Raw genomic sequence first — 20,938 nt, 5'->3', positions numbered from 1 at the left:
AGTCCCCTGGTACCCTCACCCAGCCCTCCCCAGTGAGGAAAAGCTGAGCCCCCTGCTCTAAACCAAACCTCTTCTCTTAGCCATAATAAAATGACAAGAAACAGGAACAGGACTTTTTTTCTTTCACATAAAGAAAGAAAGAGGGAATTACTCATCAAAGATAAAACAGTCTACTGAATTGGCTATTTATACTTGCCCTTTGTCTGGGAAAAGCATTTTTTGAGAAGTGTTTTAGAACTCTCAGGTATTAGAGAAAAACTAAAAATACCAAAGAGGAATGGAGGATAAGCTTTGCCTCTTCCTTCCTCTCCAACCTGCCACCATGCTCACTGTTTTCATAGTGGTGTTAGTGTGTTAGAAAAATAAAACTTGATTGGACCATGTGGCTCTGTTATTTGTTTTGTTTTGTTTTCTTCAGCAGACTGGCAGATCTGACTGTGTATATTGGAAAGTATATGACAACTTTCTTTCAGAGGAAAGAACAACAGTAAATACACACTTCAAAAGTTTCTTAGAGGAATACGGTAGCTGGTTAATTTAATTACATGAGGAAACTGCTGTGAATTTTTTTTTAAGTAAGTTACATGGATGGAAGAACTGGTATAAACTTAATCAAACAGTGTTGAAAGCAAAATGACTTGCTTAATAATTTCCTACAGTGGTTTAGAGATCAGTCTTGATCTGCATAATCCAGGTGTTTTAAGACCGGTATAACAGATGACTGGAAGCCAGGAGACATGGTATAGCCCCCCTTTGGCCTCAGAATGTCCTTGGGCAAATCACTTAATCTTTTACCCTGAACTCAAGGAGGGAGTTAGGCCTGGCTCAGTGGGCCTCAGCCCAGGGTTCTTTGACCCTGAGGGAGTTCCACATAGTAATGGTGGCTCATGAGGGATTTTCAGTATTTCAGAGTCTGAAAGAAATCCCAAATCTATCTGGAACAGGCTCCAGGATGTACTAAAGTTTTTCTTTTTGGTTAGTCGTATCAAGTTGATATAGTTATGTGAGCTATCTAATCCTAAATGCAACGTGTTTGGATCTGTGAGGTCTGTGAGAGAAAAGGATAAAAAAGGGTTCTTGGTAATGAAAAGGATAGTCTTTAATATAATTTTAAACTCATAAATTTAATGATCTATGAGTTTAGTATTCAGGTGGTGTTGGGAGAGGGAAGGGAAGGAAGATGTAAAAAGACCAATATTTATAGAGGAATTAAATAAATCTGTGCCAAGGAATGTGTAGGATACTCTGAGTTAATTATCTCACCTAATCCTTTCAAGATGCCTGTGAATTAAGTATTTTTGCCTTCATTTTGGAAATAAGCTGTGTTGTAACTCTTACCATGATCAACTGCCAGTAAGTAGCAGGGCTAGGATTCAGATTCTGTCTGCCTCCGTCCAGCACCAGGTTGCTCTATAAAAACTCCTGCTATTAGTTAGCTCTCAGTAATTTCATTTTTCCAACTGGCAACAGGGTTGTGAATAAATGCTTTTTCCTGTCCTCAGCTGTCTTTCACAGCCTCAGTGTTATGCCAACATAGCCTACAGGTCCAGAGGCCCAGCCAGAGAGCAGAACATGTAAGATGTGTCCTTGGTCACTCATTGCTGCCGAGGTGGCTTTGCCAGAAACTTTCCTAGCAAATAGCCTCCTCATGGCTTATGTGGATGAGAGGGCAATTTTCTGTGAGCACAGGCAAAAGTAAATGCTGTCACAGATTCAGTAGTGGGGGAGAGAGATTAATCCTCATCCTCTCTTTTTCCAGAGTCCCAGCACTGAGGGTTACAACAACTCTTGTCCATTTCACCCAACAGTGACCTCTAAGGTGCTGTCAATGGGACCCAGAGGAGAAGCTATTACAATCTCCAGTACTTAATTACTAGCTAGGACTGGAAACTTTCTTCTCTAAAAGCACATAGCAGTGAGATATCTTTATGTCAACTGAGAAAAAAAAAATTTTTTTTAATCTCAAAGGTCCTTTTTCCTCTGGTCCCTTGAATACTCTATTTTAAATAGCTATATATGGGAAATTTTTACCAGTTGCCCTTTCCCCCTCCCAAATGTATCTAAAACTAGAGAAATCATTCTTTACTGTCCCTTTGTTAAAACTGAAGAAGAAATAAAAAGGATTTTTTTTATAGTACTTAAAATACAAAAAGTCCCCTATAATGGGACACAATTCTAAAACATATAACCTATGGCCAACAGATTTCTAGTTGTCTAGATTAAGCTTGGAATTTGGTAACTAAAAACAATAGAAGAAATAGACCAATTTAGCTAGAGACAGGACTGAAGGTGGATACACTTGAAAGAGTATAATCGTACTGGATTTCTCATTAGAAGGAGCAGAGTCCTAGGAAGACTTCACATTCCCCAAGAGAGCCACATTTACACAATTAACAATTCTTCTGTTGGAAAAAAAGCTTTCATTATTGCACGTGGACACATGTGGGCTGTGTAAAAATATAAAAGATGTGTAACACACGGTAAACAGAAAGTAATGATCTTAAACAGGCCAAATCCTTGAACTCGTCATTAATAAATGTCTCTCCTGCATTCAGCTACTCGGGTTGCTGGGAGCCTGTTTTCTTCAAGTACTTCAAACACTGAAATCCAGGAACATTTATTATTTTAATCCATTACAGGCAGTGCTTGATTTAACTTTATTGGTTGTGGTGGTGGTAGTGGTTATAAGTGGGGGTACAGCAATGTTCTTTTACACATCATTTCAAAAGGGCTTAATTATATTTTATAGTTTGGGCCAGGAATTCTGCTTGTTTTTTGTCTAACAAGGTTCAAGTGGAGTTCAGGTCAATGATGAATCAGAAGAAGAAGCCAGAGATGGTTATCTCTCTGAGATGAGCTCATCTCCCTCTAGGAGAGGCTGGGCAGGTCCACCGTGGTCACCACGCCACAGCACATGACAGTGCTCGGCATCCCAAGGTGGATGCTTATTAGATGGTTTTTTAACATATTAGAATTCAACCCAGCGGTCATCTTTTTAATTTCTAAAGTTACTCTACTATGTATTTTAAAGGCTTCCCATTGGAATCCAAAGCAGCCATAGTAACTACATAGCACTAAAACCAAAAATGTATATGAAGAACAATAATTGCAAAATGGACAAATCTTTTAAAGCTTTTAAAACAGAAAAATTTAAGTATCCCAAATGAAAGACCTAGAAGGCTGCATTAATATAATTTGGTTAAACAAGAGAGTAAGTAACCATGTAAACATATCTGAACAGCATTTATCTCCTGGTGGGTTTTTTTCTTTTAAAAAACATAAGGCTTTCTTAAATTTTTACCTCTCTTTTTGAGGGTGGGAAAAAAAGATCTAAGACAATAGTATTGATATTGCCTGTGACTGTCCTAAACTCTAGTTAATCATATATTACGGTAACAATTACGGCACAGAGAATAATATTTGTATGTTGGGATTTCTTCTCCACTGCATATGATTTCTAAGAAGAGGCCAAGAGGATTACTTCTCAAGATAGTATCTTATACATTTATGGTTTTTATTTCCCACCAGGTTAGAGAAATAATATGGCACATTATTTTGAAATAAAGTTATGAGAATTTTACTTTTGCTACTGATTTCTCGCTCAATTTTTAGAACTTCCTATTCTACTTCTTTTGAAAGTCTCAATAGTCCATCAGTATATACAGAAAAATATCACTGTTGAAAAAATCGGCAATCGATATAGGTAATTTAAGAATAAAAGAAGAGGGATACACCGGTTTATCAGTAGCTACTTTGAACCTTGTTATAAAGCAATAAGAGGGAATCTGACCAGGATTAATAGTGGTGCTCAGTTCTGAGATGAGCGGTGTCAAGTTTCAGGGACTCCAGGCCATCTGTTCTGTCTGCCTACATTTTACTTCTGCAAAACTATAAACGCACCTCTACCTCAGGGACTATAGAAAGGCATTAGAATTCTTCTGCTTTTCATTATCACAAGATTCAGTAACTCATTTCATTGTCAAGATAATCTCCTTTTACTCTTTCTTTTGCACTTGCAGGGTATGCCAAAATGACAAATAAAATCCCAGATGTTACAGACCCAACGAGGTCTCCACCTTTCCTTGAGTGTTGGGTTTAAGCTACTTGGGACATAGTGTCAAAAATGACAGGACCCTGATGCCCACACCCAATATTCATTAAGGTTTGTTAGTGATTTGTATAGCTGTCTTCAAGCTGTACTCCTACTTCAGTCCTCAGTGGTGGCTTGAAAGTTAAGTTTGTCCTTTGGCTTTCACTGTCGAAGAATTCATTTCCTATTGTTCAGGGATTGGAAAGAGAAGCTGTTTCTTCCTAAAAGTAACAAAGGTCTTTGGGGTGTTGTAAATGGCTTGCTATTGCAACATATTATTTTAGGTAGTCATATCTAATTTAATGTTTTATTTCCCCTTAGGCTTACTTGCATTTCTGCAGCATCCAATGCTATGACAACGCCTTAGGAGATTTTCCTCAGGAGATCCAGTTAACCATGGAATGAAAAGCTGGAGCTCCACTTTGTATCAATTAATGAGTGGGTTTCACTTTTCAGTATATAAAAAGGAACTTTAGGTTCCTTTGCATTTGATTGGTCCTGAATTCAGTGACCACAAGACAAGGTATTTGTGTACGTGAAAGATAACGTGGATATGCTTTCTTCCTCTCTGCTTTGGTTTATAAACCAGGATACGTACATCTGGATGACAGAGACTGGGGTAGTGAAAGTTATTTGAACTACAGCTCTTTGACTAGAAGAAGTTCAACTCATTGCTTTCTGCCATGGACGAAAAGTCCCCTAAGTGCCTATGGAGAGAAGATCCTTGCAACCTTTCCCCAGTTCGGACTAAAATGTGAACCACGGTGGCCTCACTAGGCTCTTCCCCGAACCCTCTGTGCCGTCTAGCTTGTTCATACCCTATTTCCCTTTTTCCTTATCCAAATGGAGGTTGCTAATCCAAGTGTCCCTGAGCAAGAGCACGGCAGCCTAAAGTACAGCTATTTCACAACCTGAATTGCGTACCCTTGTTTGCCAAATTCCAAGGAGTGCTGCCCTAATAGAGCCATAATTTACTCTGACAAGGGGAGCTAACGTGGGCAGCTCACTCCCCATCCTGCCTGTGGAAAGTGCAGCACTACACTCACAATTTACAGCTATATACTTATGGTTTCTCCAAAATGACATACTTCAAATGGCAAAAAGATTGTGTGTTGGGTGTATAGGTAGGGGGAAGGGGATTGTTTTTTAAAAGAATACACTGTAGAATGGGACGGATTTAATGGATAGCAAAAGAAATACTTATCAGTCTTAAAATGTTTCAGAAAATAAGATATAATCTCTAAATGAGAGTCACTGTTATTTTTTTTTCAATATTATATACCAACATAAAAAAATCTAAGCATTACATCTACTGAAATCAGAACTTTAGGGCCCTTTTACCAAAGACATATGGAAGAACATAAGTACTCTAGCAGAAATATGACGTCGGTTATTTTAAGTCACTGTTACACCAGCATCTGCAGAGTAAAATTTAGAAAAAAATCAAGTCCCTTGAAACTCTCATAGTTTAGGGTCACAGGATAGGACAGAAAGCTAAGAAAAACTTGTAGATTTCTTTTTTTTAAGTTGGAAATATTTAACCATTTCATTTTGTTTCAAATGATGAAAGCACTTCAGTAAATCACTTGCATATATTTTGTTGCAAAAACCAGTAAATGAATATGAAAGTGGTTCTCGATTTAAGTGTATTATCAATATCTTGGGAAGATTAACTTCCCCCTCTCAGGCTTTCATCATTCCCCTTCCCTACACTCTTCCCCTAAACTCAGGACGGTTTAGATGATAAAAAATACAATCGTTAGATGAACTCAAATATTTTTTGTACCTTACAGCCTATAACACATTCCCCATTGTGTTTCTCTAAATATTACTTAGAACATAAGATTCCTCTGGCATTACAAGTCGATTTCAGCTCCTAAATTAAAACTCATCTGGAAAGGACCGTTTTACCCTGTTTATATAACATTGTCACATAAAGAGTGTTAAAAAAAATATTTCACTAAAAATAGCTTGCGTAAGTTAGGGATTAGAGTAGTTTCTGCTGCTATAATTGTTCCTTTGTAGTTTTTTCCATGATGTTTTTGCAGTGTTTTTGACTGTGTTTATTAAAGTCAGCACATCAAAAAGGATCAAAGGGAAAGTGAGTGAGAACCAAAGAAACCCCAAGTGTGCTGTCTCATTGGGGAGTTATGCAGATTCGCATAAACAAGTGCAAATTGTTGAGGTCTTAATGAAAATTTTCTACAATTATTTTATCTTAAGTCATTCTATACAATAACATCTGTACAGCAGATGGCCATACTGTACCAAGGCACTGGTCCTTTTTCTTTCTCTGTTTAACAGCACATCTGAGATGACTACTTTTGTCACTGTGCTCAATTTGGTTCAGCAAATAATTTGAAAAGTGCAGCTGCTGCAGATGGTCACAATAGTTATATAAACTGTAAAATCAAAGACACAGTGAAGTATTTCTGTATTAGATTCAAACTATAAAAATCTGACATTAACTCTGTTGAGCTCAGAGATACACTATAAAAAAAAGTTTAGTTCAGGGCAGAATAATGTCGCTCGCAGAATACGACAAGAAATAGAACTGCTGGTAAGAGGGTGTGTGTGTGTGTGTGTGTGTGTGTGTGTGTGAGAGAGAGAGAGAGAGAGAGAGAGAGAGAGAGAAAGAGAGAGAGAGAGAGAGAGAGAGAGAGAAAGAGAGAGAAAGAGAGAGAGAGAGAAAGAGAATACAGATTTGAGTATATTTCATCCAGGTTGCAAAGCATGAATTTTTAAGATCTTCAATATAATGAAATTAATGTTCAAAGTTTAAATTATATTTGACTTAAAAAGTTTTGCTTAGCTAAAAATCAATTTCTGACAAATATGTAATAGTCTCTCAATTACAATTTCTCAGAAATCATCCATCAACAATAACTAGAACTTAACCCAATTTCACTTAATTATAATTATTTATCATTTTGCTGGCTTTGTTACCTTCTTAAACTGTTTGGGCATGCCACTACATTGAGGAGAATGTAGGGAAAACAGATTTGGTGTTTGTTAGGTTCTCATAATAAAACTGTTCCTATTAAATAGCTACCTTCAATTTGATATGATTTGTTGACACAGGTAGCTGTTTTAGAATGTTTCTCAAACACTACATGTTAGACTTGTATAAAGTACAGCTTTGTAGGAGCTATAGTTTCTAATTCTGTGTTGAACTAGATTTAAGGGCATGATTGTAAAAGGGATAGGGGTATGTAGTTTTTCTAGAATGAACGGAAAAAACCAAGCTACAAAAGCAGAATGAGTCTACTATCTTGTACCTGAGTGAGAGGATTTTAACTACATGTTAGAGATGTTTACTGAGGGCAGATATCACTAAAAATGGGTAAAATATGAGTAGAAAATGAGTAAAACATAAAATGAGGATGCAAACAGAAAAGGGCCTAGAACTGAGTACAGTCTATTTAAATTCTTTCCCTCCATCTGAGTGCTAACCTTTCCCTACTACGATTAAGGTACAACTATGAAAGGCGTGGGAATGGGCCCAGCCTTGTCTGGCTTCCAATTTATTTGTGGATAAATCAGGCACAGTGTTTCTTAGTCTTTCATGTCCCATGGACCTTACATTTTTCATTTCTAACTTTTAAGACAATAAAAAAAAATACAGTGCTTTTAGCTGGCTTGGTCACAAATATTTCTGATGAGAAAGAAGTAAATCATCTACTTTTTTGCCTAAAATTTGTACTTCTCCACCATAAAACTTTCCCGTCATTTAACTATGTGCCCAGACCGGCTGTGCAGAACTAGGTTCCAGTGAGGCCCAGGCTGCTGACTAACTACTTCTTAGTAAGCAACTAAGCTGCATATAGTTTCAGGATTTACTTTATCCTCTGTACTATCCCTTCAGCCCCAATTCTTTCCTGCAAATTAAAGTGCCAAAAAATGTTTCCCTTTGGCTACTTTGACTTTCAAAGTAAACTTTCTGGCATTGTGCCCTGAACTCCCACAGTAGCAGATTCTGTGACTGAAAAGTGTTACTTCCCACCTGTACCTTGTCTTTCGTCTTCCCCTCCACCCATTCCTTCTGCCTACCCTTTCTGATTCAGTGTGAAAGAGCACATGACACTTCAGGCATGGTAGCAAAAGAAAAAAACGCAGACGTCACTACCCGTGAATCTGTCCACGACATCCATTTGCAGAGTGCATGCCACCCTCTGCTAGGCCAGACCCTGAACCGCAGCCTGTTCTCTGCCAGGTGTCGCTCGCACTGTCAGTGGTACTGTCCTTGCAAAGTTGAGCCTCGGTTTCCATTACTATACTCTGTGTGGCACACCTGCCACCAGAACAATCTTTCTCTTTTTAAATAAACTGTGACCAATGACCGAAGACAGTGCAGCAGAATCACCTGCAGAGCTTTTAGAGCACAGATCTCTGGGCTCCATGCCTGGGGGTTTTGATTTAGTAGATGAGGGGTAGGGTCTGAAAACGGGCACTGCTAACAAGTTCCTAGGTGATGCCAATGCCGTTGGCACTGACACCTTACCTTGGGAACCACTGCTCTAAGGGTTAACAACTCCTGATACTCCGCTGCTCCATTACCACGATTCTAGGTAAAAAGAAATTTAGAAATGGATGGTTTTGGTTTTGTAGGCCTTTGTAGGAACATGCCCAAAGAGATGGATGCAAGCAGTTTAATTTAGAGTGTTAAAATATTTAGGTTCAGAGGATTTGTAATAAAATTATCTGCTAAAATAAGGTCACAAACCAGAAATGTCTCCATCTGTCATGGTCCTTAAAACTTTTAACCTCTATGAATCTTCAAAATCATGCATTTTCATCTCCCTCTCCCCCCTTTCTGTGACTTACCTGGTACTTTTTGTGCTGCTTTGACATTAAGGCTTCCACTGAGGGTAGATAAAGATGCTAACAGGCACGGTTTATTAGGATGGGGAACGGTTTCCATGGAGACCACAATCTGGGTAGTATGGACAGAAATTTTTTGAAAGCAAGAAATAGTTCTCCACAGGTTTTCCTGAAATAGAATTCTTTGTGCTCCATCACCGTGAACTTTAGGTTTAGACAATTTTCCACGGTAACATTTTGAGGCTGGAAACTCATCCTTATTCCACACGGCGTCCGATGGGGCTGAGGCCTCTTGGCTGTGTACACATCTTATCTTCTTTAAAAAATGGTTTATCTGATCCAGCTTGGTAAAACTCAGGTTTGACTTCAAAGGCTTCGATATATCCAAGTTGATATCAGCTATGGAATTAAAAAAGAGAAGATTACTGAAGCTCTGTCATTGACTATAAACCCTTCCTTCCCTGGCCAGCTCCCATTTAAGTTTCCCTGCACACGCCCGGTGGACTCATTAGGATGCCAGATGTTATCATTCTTTTACTTATCACCTAACTATTCTTTCCATGTAGTTACTCAAAGGAACACTTTCCCTGGACTACTTACATGCCTACCTTCCTGTCTCGGTCGATGTAACTGTTCCTGATAGACTGAAGGCCACCCATGGACATCTATTTCTGCCCTCTCACTCTGAGGCAAAATTAGGTAGCTATTTCAGTTTGTTACTGGAACTGGAGTTCTTTCTTCCAAGGTAAAAGGACACCTCCTAGTAACTAGCATGATGCTTGGCACAAATATTAGCATTAAAAACCACCTGTCCAGGCGCAGTAAATTAAGTGTCCGACTTCAGCTCAGGTTATGATCTCATGGTTCGTGAGTTCGAGCCCCATGTCTGTGCTGACAGCTCAGAGCCTGCAGCCTGCTTTGGATTCTGTGTCTCCCTCTCTCTCTGCCCCTCCCTCGCTCTCTATCTCTGTTTCTCTCTCTCAAAAATAAATTAACATTAAAAAATATCTGTCCAACTGATTGAATATATGCAGAAAAAGTTTGTTTTCCCTTTGTGACCTGCTGCAAACTAGAAGAGTCTCTTACATCCTTCCTTCCATTCTGTATTTAAAAAAATTTAAACACCCCATCCAATGAAACAAGTGTAGACTGAGACATCTTACAACCTACTGCCCATTTCATATGTGCCATACACTAGATGTGGTCCTTATTTGCTACTTAGTTACCACATGTTAAAACTAACTAGCTTTAATTTTCTGTTTCTGCTTTCTTACTTCTGTTTTCATTACCAGTAAAGACATAAGACTCTAAGCACCAGGAGGGCACAGCACGTCATACATCTTTACAGCTAGCGCCTGGCATGCTGTGTCTTGCCCATGTTTGACCTTAACCTAACAAGTGTTCTTCTTAGGGGAGGGAGATGGGGGATGTAATACAAGATACAAACAAACCCAGACGAAGCTAATGGCAAGATGGGTGAGCAGATAAAGGTAATTTCTGTGTCTTTATCTATCTGTATCTGAGAGAAGGACTTCTTCGCACCTTCCTCACCTTCCAGCTTTCTCCCGGTCACCCACGTCCCCTCAGGGGGCTATCCTCTTTCAGTGTGCCTTCCAAGTGTGTCTTTAATCAGGCCCGGCAAAACTCCAAGGGTCCTGCTTCTAGCTAGTCGCCCACTGGAAAGGATCAGACATCTAACTCGCCCTGTGTGATACTAAAATGTCCCCTGCTCCCCCTGTTTCTTTTAAACAGAAACAATACCCCAACGCAAATGAATTATTTTTTCACCTCCTATTGACATGTTAACAGTAGTTTCCCTATTTACATTGTACAATTTGATGTTTTTAAATTTTAATGTTTATTTTTGAGAGACAGAGAGAGAGCAAGTGAGCGAGCGAGCACACTCGCAGGGCAGGGGGAGAGAGGGAGACACGGAATCCGAAGCAGGGTCCAGAATCCGAGCTGCCAGCATAGAGCCCGACATGGGGCTCTAACTCACTAACTGTGGTCCCGACCTGAGATGAAGTTGGATGCTTAACTGAGCCACCCAGGCACCCCAATTCCATGTTCTTTTAGTAAACTCACAAGGGTGTGCAATTATTGCCTCGTCTACTTCCAGAACATTGTCATCACCACACACAGAATAATCCCAGCCCACTTAGCAGTCCCTCCCATCGATCCCCGCCCCCAGCTTTGGGCAACCACCAGTCCAACTTCTGTTGCCATAGAGCTGCCTCTTCTGGACATTTCACATAAATAGAACCATACAGTATCTTGCCTTGTGGGTCTGGTTTCTTTCAGTTAGCATAGTAAAAGGTTTTAAGGTTCATTAATGTTGAAATATGTACCATTAGTATTTTATTCCTTTTTGTAACTGAATAATAATACTCTATCATATGGATGGACCACATTTTGTTCATCCACTATCAGTTAATGGACATTTGAGTTGTTTCTACTTCTTGGCTATTACAAATAATGCTCCTGTGAATATTCATTCATCACATTCATGATGTGAACATCGCATTCATTATGTGATCCTGTTTTCAATTCTCTTAGGTATCTACCTAGGAGTGGGATTGCTGGGCCATATTTGGTTACAGTCATCTTAGGGGGGATGTAGAGGTAGCCCACTGTGCTTCTGATTTGTATTCCCCTAAAAATGAATGATGTTGCACATGCTTCCATGTGCTTATTGAACATCTGTATATATTCTTGGAGAAATGTTTATTCACGTTTTGCTCATTTTAAAATTGGGTTGTCTTTTCATTATTGAATTATACGAGTTCTTTGTATATTCTGGATACAAGTCCCCATCAAATACAGGATTTGCAAATATTTTCTCCCATTTGTTAGATTTTTTTTCAGTTTTTTGATGCTATCCTCTGTAGTACAGAAGACTTTAATTTTTGTGAAGTCTAATTTATTTATTATTTTGTATATGCTTTTAGGGCCATATCAAGAAACCACTGCTAACCCAAGGTCATGAAGACTGAAACTTAGGTTTTCTTTTATACGTTCTTTAGTTTTACCTCTTACACTTGGGTCTGTGGTTTTTCTTGCACTAACTTTTGAGTACTGTGTGAGGTAGGGGTTCAACTTCTTTCTTCTACTTGGGAGTTTCTGGTTATACCAGCACCACTTGTTGAAAGGCATTATTTTAGATTTGTAGATCTGGGGTACTGAAAGAAGCTGGTGGACTAAATACTTTAAGGAAATGGATGGTTTGAATGGCCCATACATTTATTTGCTCTGCCTACCCACCCTTTACATGGGCTTCCAAATTCTATGGCTTCACAGAAAATACTACTACCTTTTGCCACAATGAAAAAAAGAGGACAATGTTAACAGATGAAAGCACCAATAGGAAACCAAAACAAAGCTATAGCAGAACAAAGCCAGTTTGTTGGGGCCAGAAGCTATCTGCTTTTGTCTGGATTCATAATATGCAGACCTAAACGAAGAGTCAGAAGTGTTCCTTCTGCAGCCCTGGACACGATTTAGTGATCCATTCAGGAAGTTGTCCAATTATCCACCTAAACCAACTGCAGAACGTAAGGGGTCCATTTTCCCTGTCTGTAGACTGTCAAATCACTGGTGGAATGGTATGCATGAGTTGCTGACTCTTACCTTGAAATAGATACTATCATAGTATCATTGTGGTCCCAGTGACATAGAAAAAACTGTTTAGACCTCTGATTATTATCTGAAATTATCCTCTGAGACTTAGTCATTGAGTCCCTTCCTCCAGGAAATCTTTCCTCACCCCTGTGGCAGAGTAAGATGCTGCTCATGCAATGCTTCCAGAATACCCTGTGCACTGAGGCCCACCAGACATCTGTTTATATTGCTTTTATAGCTACCTTCTTACATATCTGTCACAGTCCAGTGAGCTGCGAGCTCCTGGACAGTGCGGGCTGTCCTACATCTTAATATTCTGAGTGTACACGGTGAGTACCAAATGGGTATTTAGTGGTGTAATGAAGGAAAAATGAATGAATCTTTCCTTTCTACTGAACTCCCACAGGCTCATCCTTTTATCCAAAATAATCCATTAACTCCTCTTGGATGTGCTATATTCCCTGTCTTGGTTAATGGCTCTATAATCTACCAAGTGGCTCAAATCGGAAATCGGGCTCTTTTGACTCGTTTCATGTCCTCTTTTCCTGGTCCAAATCCTCTCAATGATTAAGTTCAACTTCCAAAATACTGCCTGAAACCAATCTCCTCCTCTCCAGCATTCCAGCCACGCCCCATTTTCCTCCTCCACAGCTTGGCTATTGGTCAGCTATTAGAAAGATGCCTAAATGATTTCTCTGTCTCGACAGACAATTCCTGTCAATCCAGTCTCCAGAGTAATTTCCAAATGATTTGTTTCAAATGTGATCCTGACTGGCTCACACCTGTATAAGCTCTTTAATGGTTCTTCTTACCTATGGTACAAAAAGACCAAGTTCCTTAGAATGGAAAAGAAAAAAAAAGGCCCTGCCTTTCTTGATCTGCAGCCATTCTCCCCCTCTCACATTAAGGCTCCAGAAATATCACCGTTTGTAGAACCCACTTCCTCCAGCTCCTGCTATGTCACACCACTAGGCCTGTGCTCATGTGGGTCCTTTGTCTACTGCCGTCTTTCTTTGCCTAATGCCTAATCTTCAGGATAGTGCTCAGCATTTTCTGCAAAAAGTTGGTCCACAAAGCTTGCCTTGAACAAGTATCATTTGTGAGGTTATCTTCCACCAACCAAGAAGTTCCTCGAGTGTCTTTTCTTCATCATTAACATATAGCATTGGGCCTCCAACTCAGCATCAAGAATGTTCAGTCTCTTCATGCTGGAGCACCCCAAAACATCCTAATCGGGTTCTGTGGTCGGCAGAATTCTGAAGTTGACTCTCCTGCCCCAGATGCCTTTCCCCTGGTTATTAAATCAGACACTACTTTACGTACTCCTTTGCTGTGAAGGGATTTATAGTTGTGATAAAAAGACTAGGTGAGTTGAATTTAAGACACAGAAATGACCTGGTAGGCCTAAAAATATAAACATTTTAATATATAAACCCTATATATGAAGGAGGCAGAAAGGGAGGTCAGAGAGATTTGAAGCATGAGAAGGGCTCTAGTATATGCCATGGCTACTCTGATGATGGGGGTCATGTGAAAAGGAATGAGTGGCCCTAGAACTGAGGGAAACCCAGGCCAACAGCTAACAAGTAATTAAGTAATTCAATCCTACAACCACAAAGAACCAGATTATGAGAACTAGAATGAGTTTCTTCTCTGGAGCTCCCAGATTAGAGCCCAGTCCAACTGACATCTTGATTTTGGCCGTGTGACATTCTAAGCAGAGAATCTGGCTGAACTCACATGGACTTCTGACCTACAGGATTGTGAGAGAATAAATTTATGTTGCTGCATGCCACTACATTTGTGGTTAATTTTTTATGCATCAATAAAAAAGTAACACAGATTCCACATGTATATTTAGTTACACAACATTTCCAGTTTCTAATGGGTGTACAAATGAAGTTCCAAGGCCTAGGAATGTCTGCCTCAGCTTCTTTTTTTATCTTTTCTCTTGAAGCAAAAATATATAATATACCTATTGCTCTTTGTTAATTGCCAGTTCCCTTTCCTATCTCTCTCACTCTATGCAGACCCAGAAGCTGGAAGGAATGCAGTTATGAAACCTACACAGAGCAGCTTTTTGAGGACACTGAAAAGTAAATGCTAACAGGAAGACTGGAAAAGATGACTAGATTGCAAAATACCATCACAATGGAGATATCCCCCAGCCTGGATTAAAGGCAGTTCAAAGTGAGTATGAGGTGTGGAAAGAGGGAATACTAGGAGAACTCCTCTATTTCTGGCTTCTGGAAGTGAGAAGAGAATGCTTAGTGCTCACAAGAGGGTCTATGAAAATCCCTCTTTTTTTCTTTCTTTTCTTCATTTTCTTGTGCCACAGAAAACAGAGGAGGAGAGAATAGCACTCAATTCATTTTATGAAGCCATCATTGTTGATGCCCAAACCAGACAAAGACAGTAAAACTAACCTTAAGAATGGAGACATAAAAAAATCTCAAAAAAAAAAAAATTAGAAATCAAATCCAGCTATATAACTAATAACATATCATGACCAAGAGGGGTTTTTGCTAAGAGTACACGGTTGGCTCAATATTAGAAAATCAATCAAAGTAATGATGTTGGGGCAACTGGGTGGCTCAGAGCTGCTAACTTTGGTTCAAGCCATGATCTCGCAGTTCGTGAGTTTGAGCCCTGCATCAGGCTGCCCCTGACAGCATGGAGCCTGCTTGGATCCTTTGTCTCCTCTCTCTGCTCCTCTCTGTCTCTCAAAACTAAGTAAACATTAAAAGAAACTACAACAAAGTAATGATGTTTACAGTTTAAAAAAAAAAAGATCATACTAATTGATGTGGAAAATGTTTTGAAAAATTCAATATCTATTTATAAGAACTCTTAATTAAGAAACTATCAGTAGAGGGGAGCTTCCTTAAGCTGATAAGGTTCAAAGGGGAAAGCCTATAGCTAACATATTTAAACATGAAGGGTCAAATGTTTTTCCTCCTAAGATCAGAAACAAGGCAAGGATATCTGTCCTTACTATTTATACTCAACATAATATTAAGCGTTCTACCCAAGTGCAATAAGAGAAATAAAAAGAATAAAGATTAGAAGGCAAAAAAATGTATACACAGATGACATGATTGTTTACATAGAAAATTCCACGGAATATATAGAAAAATGTCTAGAATTTATAAGTGAAATTGGCAAGATTTTAGAATACAAGATTATCACACAAAAACCAATTCAGTTTCTACAAAGTAGCAATGTGCAGTTGGAGTAAAAATTAAAAAAAATTAATTTATTATAGCTCTAAATAAAATACTTAAGCATAAATCTAATACATATAGGATCTATATGTTGAACACTACAAAATGCTAATGAAATATCAAAAAAGATTTAAGTAAATGGAGACACATACTGTACATATATTCAGGGACTGGAAGACTCAACATAGTAAAGATATCAATCTTCTCCCAACTGATTTCTACATTTGAAACAATTCCAATCAAAGACCCATTAGTACTTAGATACAGAAAAGCAAGAGAGCAAAGTAACTAGAATACCAAATATGCTTGAAATAGAGGAGTAATATTGGAGGACTTACAAGATTTTAAGACTTAGCATAAAGCCACTGTGATCAAGATAGTATAGTCTTGGAGAAAGGATATACACATATATCAGTGGAACAAAACAAAAATAGAGTCCAAAAAAATGTCAAATGATTTTTGGAAAAGACGCAAAGGCAATTCAATAAAATAGGATAGTTTTATTAAAAACCACTGCTGGACATCCACATGCAAATAAAATAAAATAAAATAAAAATTACAAAAAAAAGGGCCTGAACCCAACTTTATACCTTATACAAAATTAACTCAAAATGGATCATATATCATGATCTAAATACAAAATTAAAATTAACATGATTTTTTAGATGAAAACATAGGAGAAAATCTTCCACATCCTGGAGTTAGGCAGGGTTCTTATACATAGTGCCAAACAAGTTATATTCATTAAAAAATGATAAATTGAACCTCCTCACTAAAAACTGTTGCTCTTTAAAAAGTAGTGTTAGGAGAATAAAAAGAACAAGCTACATACTGGAAGAATACTGCTTATCTGACAAAAGATTTATCCAGAATAAAGAACTTTCAAAATTCAGTAGAAGGAACAAACAGCCTAATTTTACAATGGGCACATGATCTGAATAGACATGTCACCAAAGAGGATACATGAATGGCAGATAAGCACATATAAAGATGTCTAACACCATTAGTCATTAGAAAAGTGTAAATTAATTTTAGAATGATTAAATAAAAAATGCTGACAATACAGAGTGCTGTAGAGAAGCTGGAGCTGATGGGATTCTCAGGCATTGGTGATAGGAATGCCAAAGGATACATCCACTTTCGAAACCATTTTAGCAGTTTCATATTTGATTTATATGACCCAGCAATCTCACACCTAGGTATTTATCATAAAGGAATGAAAACTTACGCTCACACAACTTGCACACGAATGTTTAAAGTAGTTCTATTCACGATCATCAAAGTCGGAAACTTAGATATTCTTCAATAGATGAATTGTTAAACTCCCCACATAATGGAACATTGCTCGGGAATAGAAGGAATATATTACTGTTACATGCGACACCATGGTTGAGCATCAAGTCAAAGTGAAAGTTAAAGAAGCCAGTCTGCAAAGGCTACATGCTATCGGATTCCATTTGTATAACATTCTCAAAAAGGCAAAACAAGCAAGATCCCTTAAAGGGATGGAAAGCAGTAGTTATCACAGATTAGGGTTTGGGGGAGGGTTTAAGTATGAGGAAATACCATGAGAGGTGTTTTTTTAGATGATAGAACTGTTCTATACCTTGACTGTGGTAGCAGTTACACAAATCTGTGTATGTATTCAAATTCACAGAACTGTATACCAAAAAGGACAATTTTATTGCATATTAACTAAAAAAAATAAAAAACAATGTTATTTCAGTGATTTCATCCGATGCATGATAGAATAGTTTTTTTCCACTCCACTGCATTATTTTTTAGTCTCACATGTGCTTCTCAAAGTGCCAAATGGCTTGAGTACGTCCATGGCTCTTATATATAAGAGAAACTCACTTTAGGCCTAAGTGTTAATCAAACATGTACTAGGTTAGCTTTTTTAGGTTTGCTTTCCTAAACCTCTCCATGACCCCTCCAACCAGGTAGTAGAACATTTACACTCTAATACCTTTAATGATGAGATTATAGGTGGCCTTTCTATAGAAAGTGAAAAAGATGGAACACTACTTCTAAAGGTTAGGGAAGACACAGGACAATTCCTGATCTTACTAATAACAAATGTGGCACAGGAAAATTAGGGGTTTTACCAGCTAGATTAGAGTCAGTTAATCCAGTAAAACTCAAAAGCATAGGTCAGTTTGGTGCTACCTAAAGCAGTTTCATTCACAAGAGTGAACAAAACTTTTATAGAACTTGGCTTGTATTACAAAACATATTTTAAAAGGTTTATTTTTGTTAGTAAAGTGCAAATGCTGATAATTCAGCTAAAGAAATGTGTGCTAAAATCAAATCATATTGGTGAGTTTCAAGTATGATTCTATTTGACTCACATTTTGGCCTTATTTTACCAAATATAACATCTTTGAAGAGATAAAATCAGAAAGATCTATTTCCAAAAGTAACATGGAGGACAGCCCATAATATTTACCCAATATAAGTCTAATAGCTCAAAATGGAGATGGAAGACACATAATTATTTACAGTTTCTTGTCTTGTCCTATCTTTAAGAATCACAGATCTCTATTAGATCACTCGTTATACATAAAAATTAATCAGGGGACACCTGGATGGCTCAGGTTCAGGTTGACTTCGGTTCAGGTCATGATCTCATGGTTCATGGGTTCAGGTCCTGCAACAGGCTCTGTGCTGACAGCTCAGAGCCTGAAGCCTGCTTCGAATTCTGTGTCTTCCTCTCTCTCTCTCTGCCCTTCCCCTACTAGTGCTTGCTCTTTCTCTCTCAAAAATAAAATAAACATTAAAAAAAAATTAAAAAACCCAATTAATCAGGACTCAACAAATCCTAGAAAAAAGATATTCTGCAGCAGTATCATGGATCTCCCTCTCTCCTACAGTTTGTCCAAGAGTGTCAGTGTGATTTTAAACTTTAAGAACTTTAGAAGCATAAATGCTACAGAATTATTTTAAACATATTTTGAAAGCTTAATTATTTAAATTTCTTATAGATTTATTTCATGAATTTGAAATGTGAACTTTTAATGTTAATTTTTTATGGTGCTGGTTTCTGGACCACACTTTCTCAGACCAATAGAATTGGTCAAGGAGGTTTTCTGATTTGGATAATCTGGTCATTTGATTTATCCTTCCTGTGGGGTCATGTCAAAACTGTGATGTATGGCGCACCTGGGGGGCTCAGTCGGTTGGGCATCTGACTTTGGCTCAGGTCATGATCTCACGGTTTGTGGGTTCGAGCCCCGCACTGGGCTCTGTGCTGACAGCTAGCTCAGAGCCTGGAGCCTGCTTCAGATTCTCTGTCTCCCTCTCTCTCTCTGACCCTCCCCTGCTCACGCTGTCTCTCCCCCTCTCAAAAATAAATAAAACATTTAAAAAACAATCTGTGATGTATGCATCAAAACTTTACTCTTTTGGTCATCTTAAATTTAGAAGTACAATTTCTCAGTTACTGAACAGTAGCTGATGAAAGCTTTCATAAAGTTCAAAACACTAGTAGGGTTATATATACATAGCACAAGGCAGATGTTAACTTTTTATAAGAAACAATTTGATATTTAAAACATTTAAGTAATTTACCTTAAAATTTTTTTGTATGTTTACTTGCATACAGTGAAACCTCAGTGCATGCTGCCCCACACTGGGACCACAGGCCCCCATCCCTGCTCCCCCAGAGCTAGTTTTATGCGTAAACAGGGAGCTGGGCAGTCCCATTTGGGTAAACTGGACAATCCTAGAAAGCCAAGAGCCCCAAAAGCAGTACTGAAATGAGACTATTCTGTAATACCAGGTATTCCTCTCAAAAGTACCCACTCCACCAAGAGACAGGAAGCACGCTCCATGATGAAAAGCATCACAAATGAAATAGCACCCTTTACTGCTGTGTAAATTCCATCAACAAGTATGAATCCTTCAACTAAAATCATGAAGCTAATGTCACATCTAAAAATGTGACACATTGAGATCAGGAAAAGGACATGGGTGTCCTCTCTCACCACTACTATTTAACATAGTGTTAGAAGTCCTAGCATCAATAATCAGATAACAAAATGAAATAAAAGGCATCAAAATTGGCAAAGAAGAAATCAAACTTTCACTTTTCACAGATGACATGATATTCTACATGAAAAACCCAACAGACTCCACCAAAAGTCTGCCAGACTGATACATGAATTCAGCAAAGTTGCAGGGTACTAAATCAATGTAAAGAAATTGGTTGCATTTTTAACACACCAATAATGAAGCAAGAGAAAGAGAAATCAAGAAACTGGTCACATTTGCAATTGCATGAAAAACAAAATATCTAGGAATAAACCTAATCAAAGATATAAAAGATCTGTATGCTGAAAACTATAGAAAACTTATGAAGGAAATTGAAGAAGACACCAAGAAATGCTCATGTATTGGGAAAATAAATATTGTTAAAATGTCAATAATACCCAAAGCAATCTACACATTCAATGCATTCCCAATCAGAATTGCACCAGCATTCTTCCCAGAGTCAGAACAAACAATCCTAAAATTTGTATGGAACCACAAAAGACCCCAAATGGCCAAAGTAATATTGAAGGAAAAATCCGAAACAGGAGGCATCACAATCCCAGACTTTAGCCTCTACTACAAAGCTGTAGTCATCAAGACAGTATGGTATTGGCACAAAAACAGACACAGAGACCAATGGAATAGAGAACCCAAAATTAGACCCACAAATGTATGGCCAACTAATCTCTGACAAACCAGGATCCAAAGGAAAAAAGAGAGCCTCTTTAGCAAATGGTGCTGGGATAATTGGACAGCAACATGCAGAAGAATGAAACTAGACCACTTTTTATACCACACACAAAAATACACTCAAAATGGATGAAAGACCTAAATGTGAGCCAGGAAACCACCAAAACCCTAGAGGAGAAAGCAGGCAACAACCTCTTTGACTTCCGTACAGCCATTTCTTGCTTGATACATCTCCAAAGGCAAGGGAATTAAAAGCAAGAATGAACTATTGGGACCTCATTAAGATAAAAAGGTTCTGCACTGCAAAGAAAATAATCAACAAAACTAAAAGGCAAGCGATGGAATGGGAAAAGATATTTGCAAATGACGTATCAGATAAAGGGTTAGTATCCAAAATTTATAAAGAACTTATCAAACTTGACACCCAAAAAACAAAAAAATCCAGTGAAGAAATGGTCAGAAG

General features: G+C 38.2%; 1 protein-coding gene across 6 annotated transcripts in view; it reads right to left on the bottom strand.

Moving 5' to 3' along the window:
• The window catches only part of VPS13B (vacuolar protein sorting 13 homolog B), a 740,094-nt gene that overhangs the window by 151,740 nt on the left and 567,416 nt on the right, over positions 1–20,938 (bottom strand). For all 6 annotated transcript variants that reach the window (XM_029923832.1, XM_029923833.1, XM_029923834.1 and 3 more), the window contains one exon: positions 8,915–9,310. In XM_029923832.1, coding sequence (XP_029779692.1) covers positions 8,915–9,310 — 396 coding nt within the window. The remainder of the gene's footprint in view (positions 1–8,914; positions 9,311–20,938) is intronic.

Source organism: Suricata suricatta, chromosome 15, assembly GCF_006229205.1.
Source record: "Suricata suricatta isolate VVHF042 chromosome 15, meerkat_22Aug2017_6uvM2_HiC, whole genome shotgun sequence".
In the NCBI taxonomy this organism is placed as follows: domain Eukaryota; kingdom Metazoa; phylum Chordata; class Mammalia; order Carnivora; family Herpestidae; genus Suricata; species Suricata suricatta.
The sequence above is the reverse complement of the archived record's forward strand: the minus strand, read 5'-3'. Positions and strand labels throughout refer to the sequence as shown.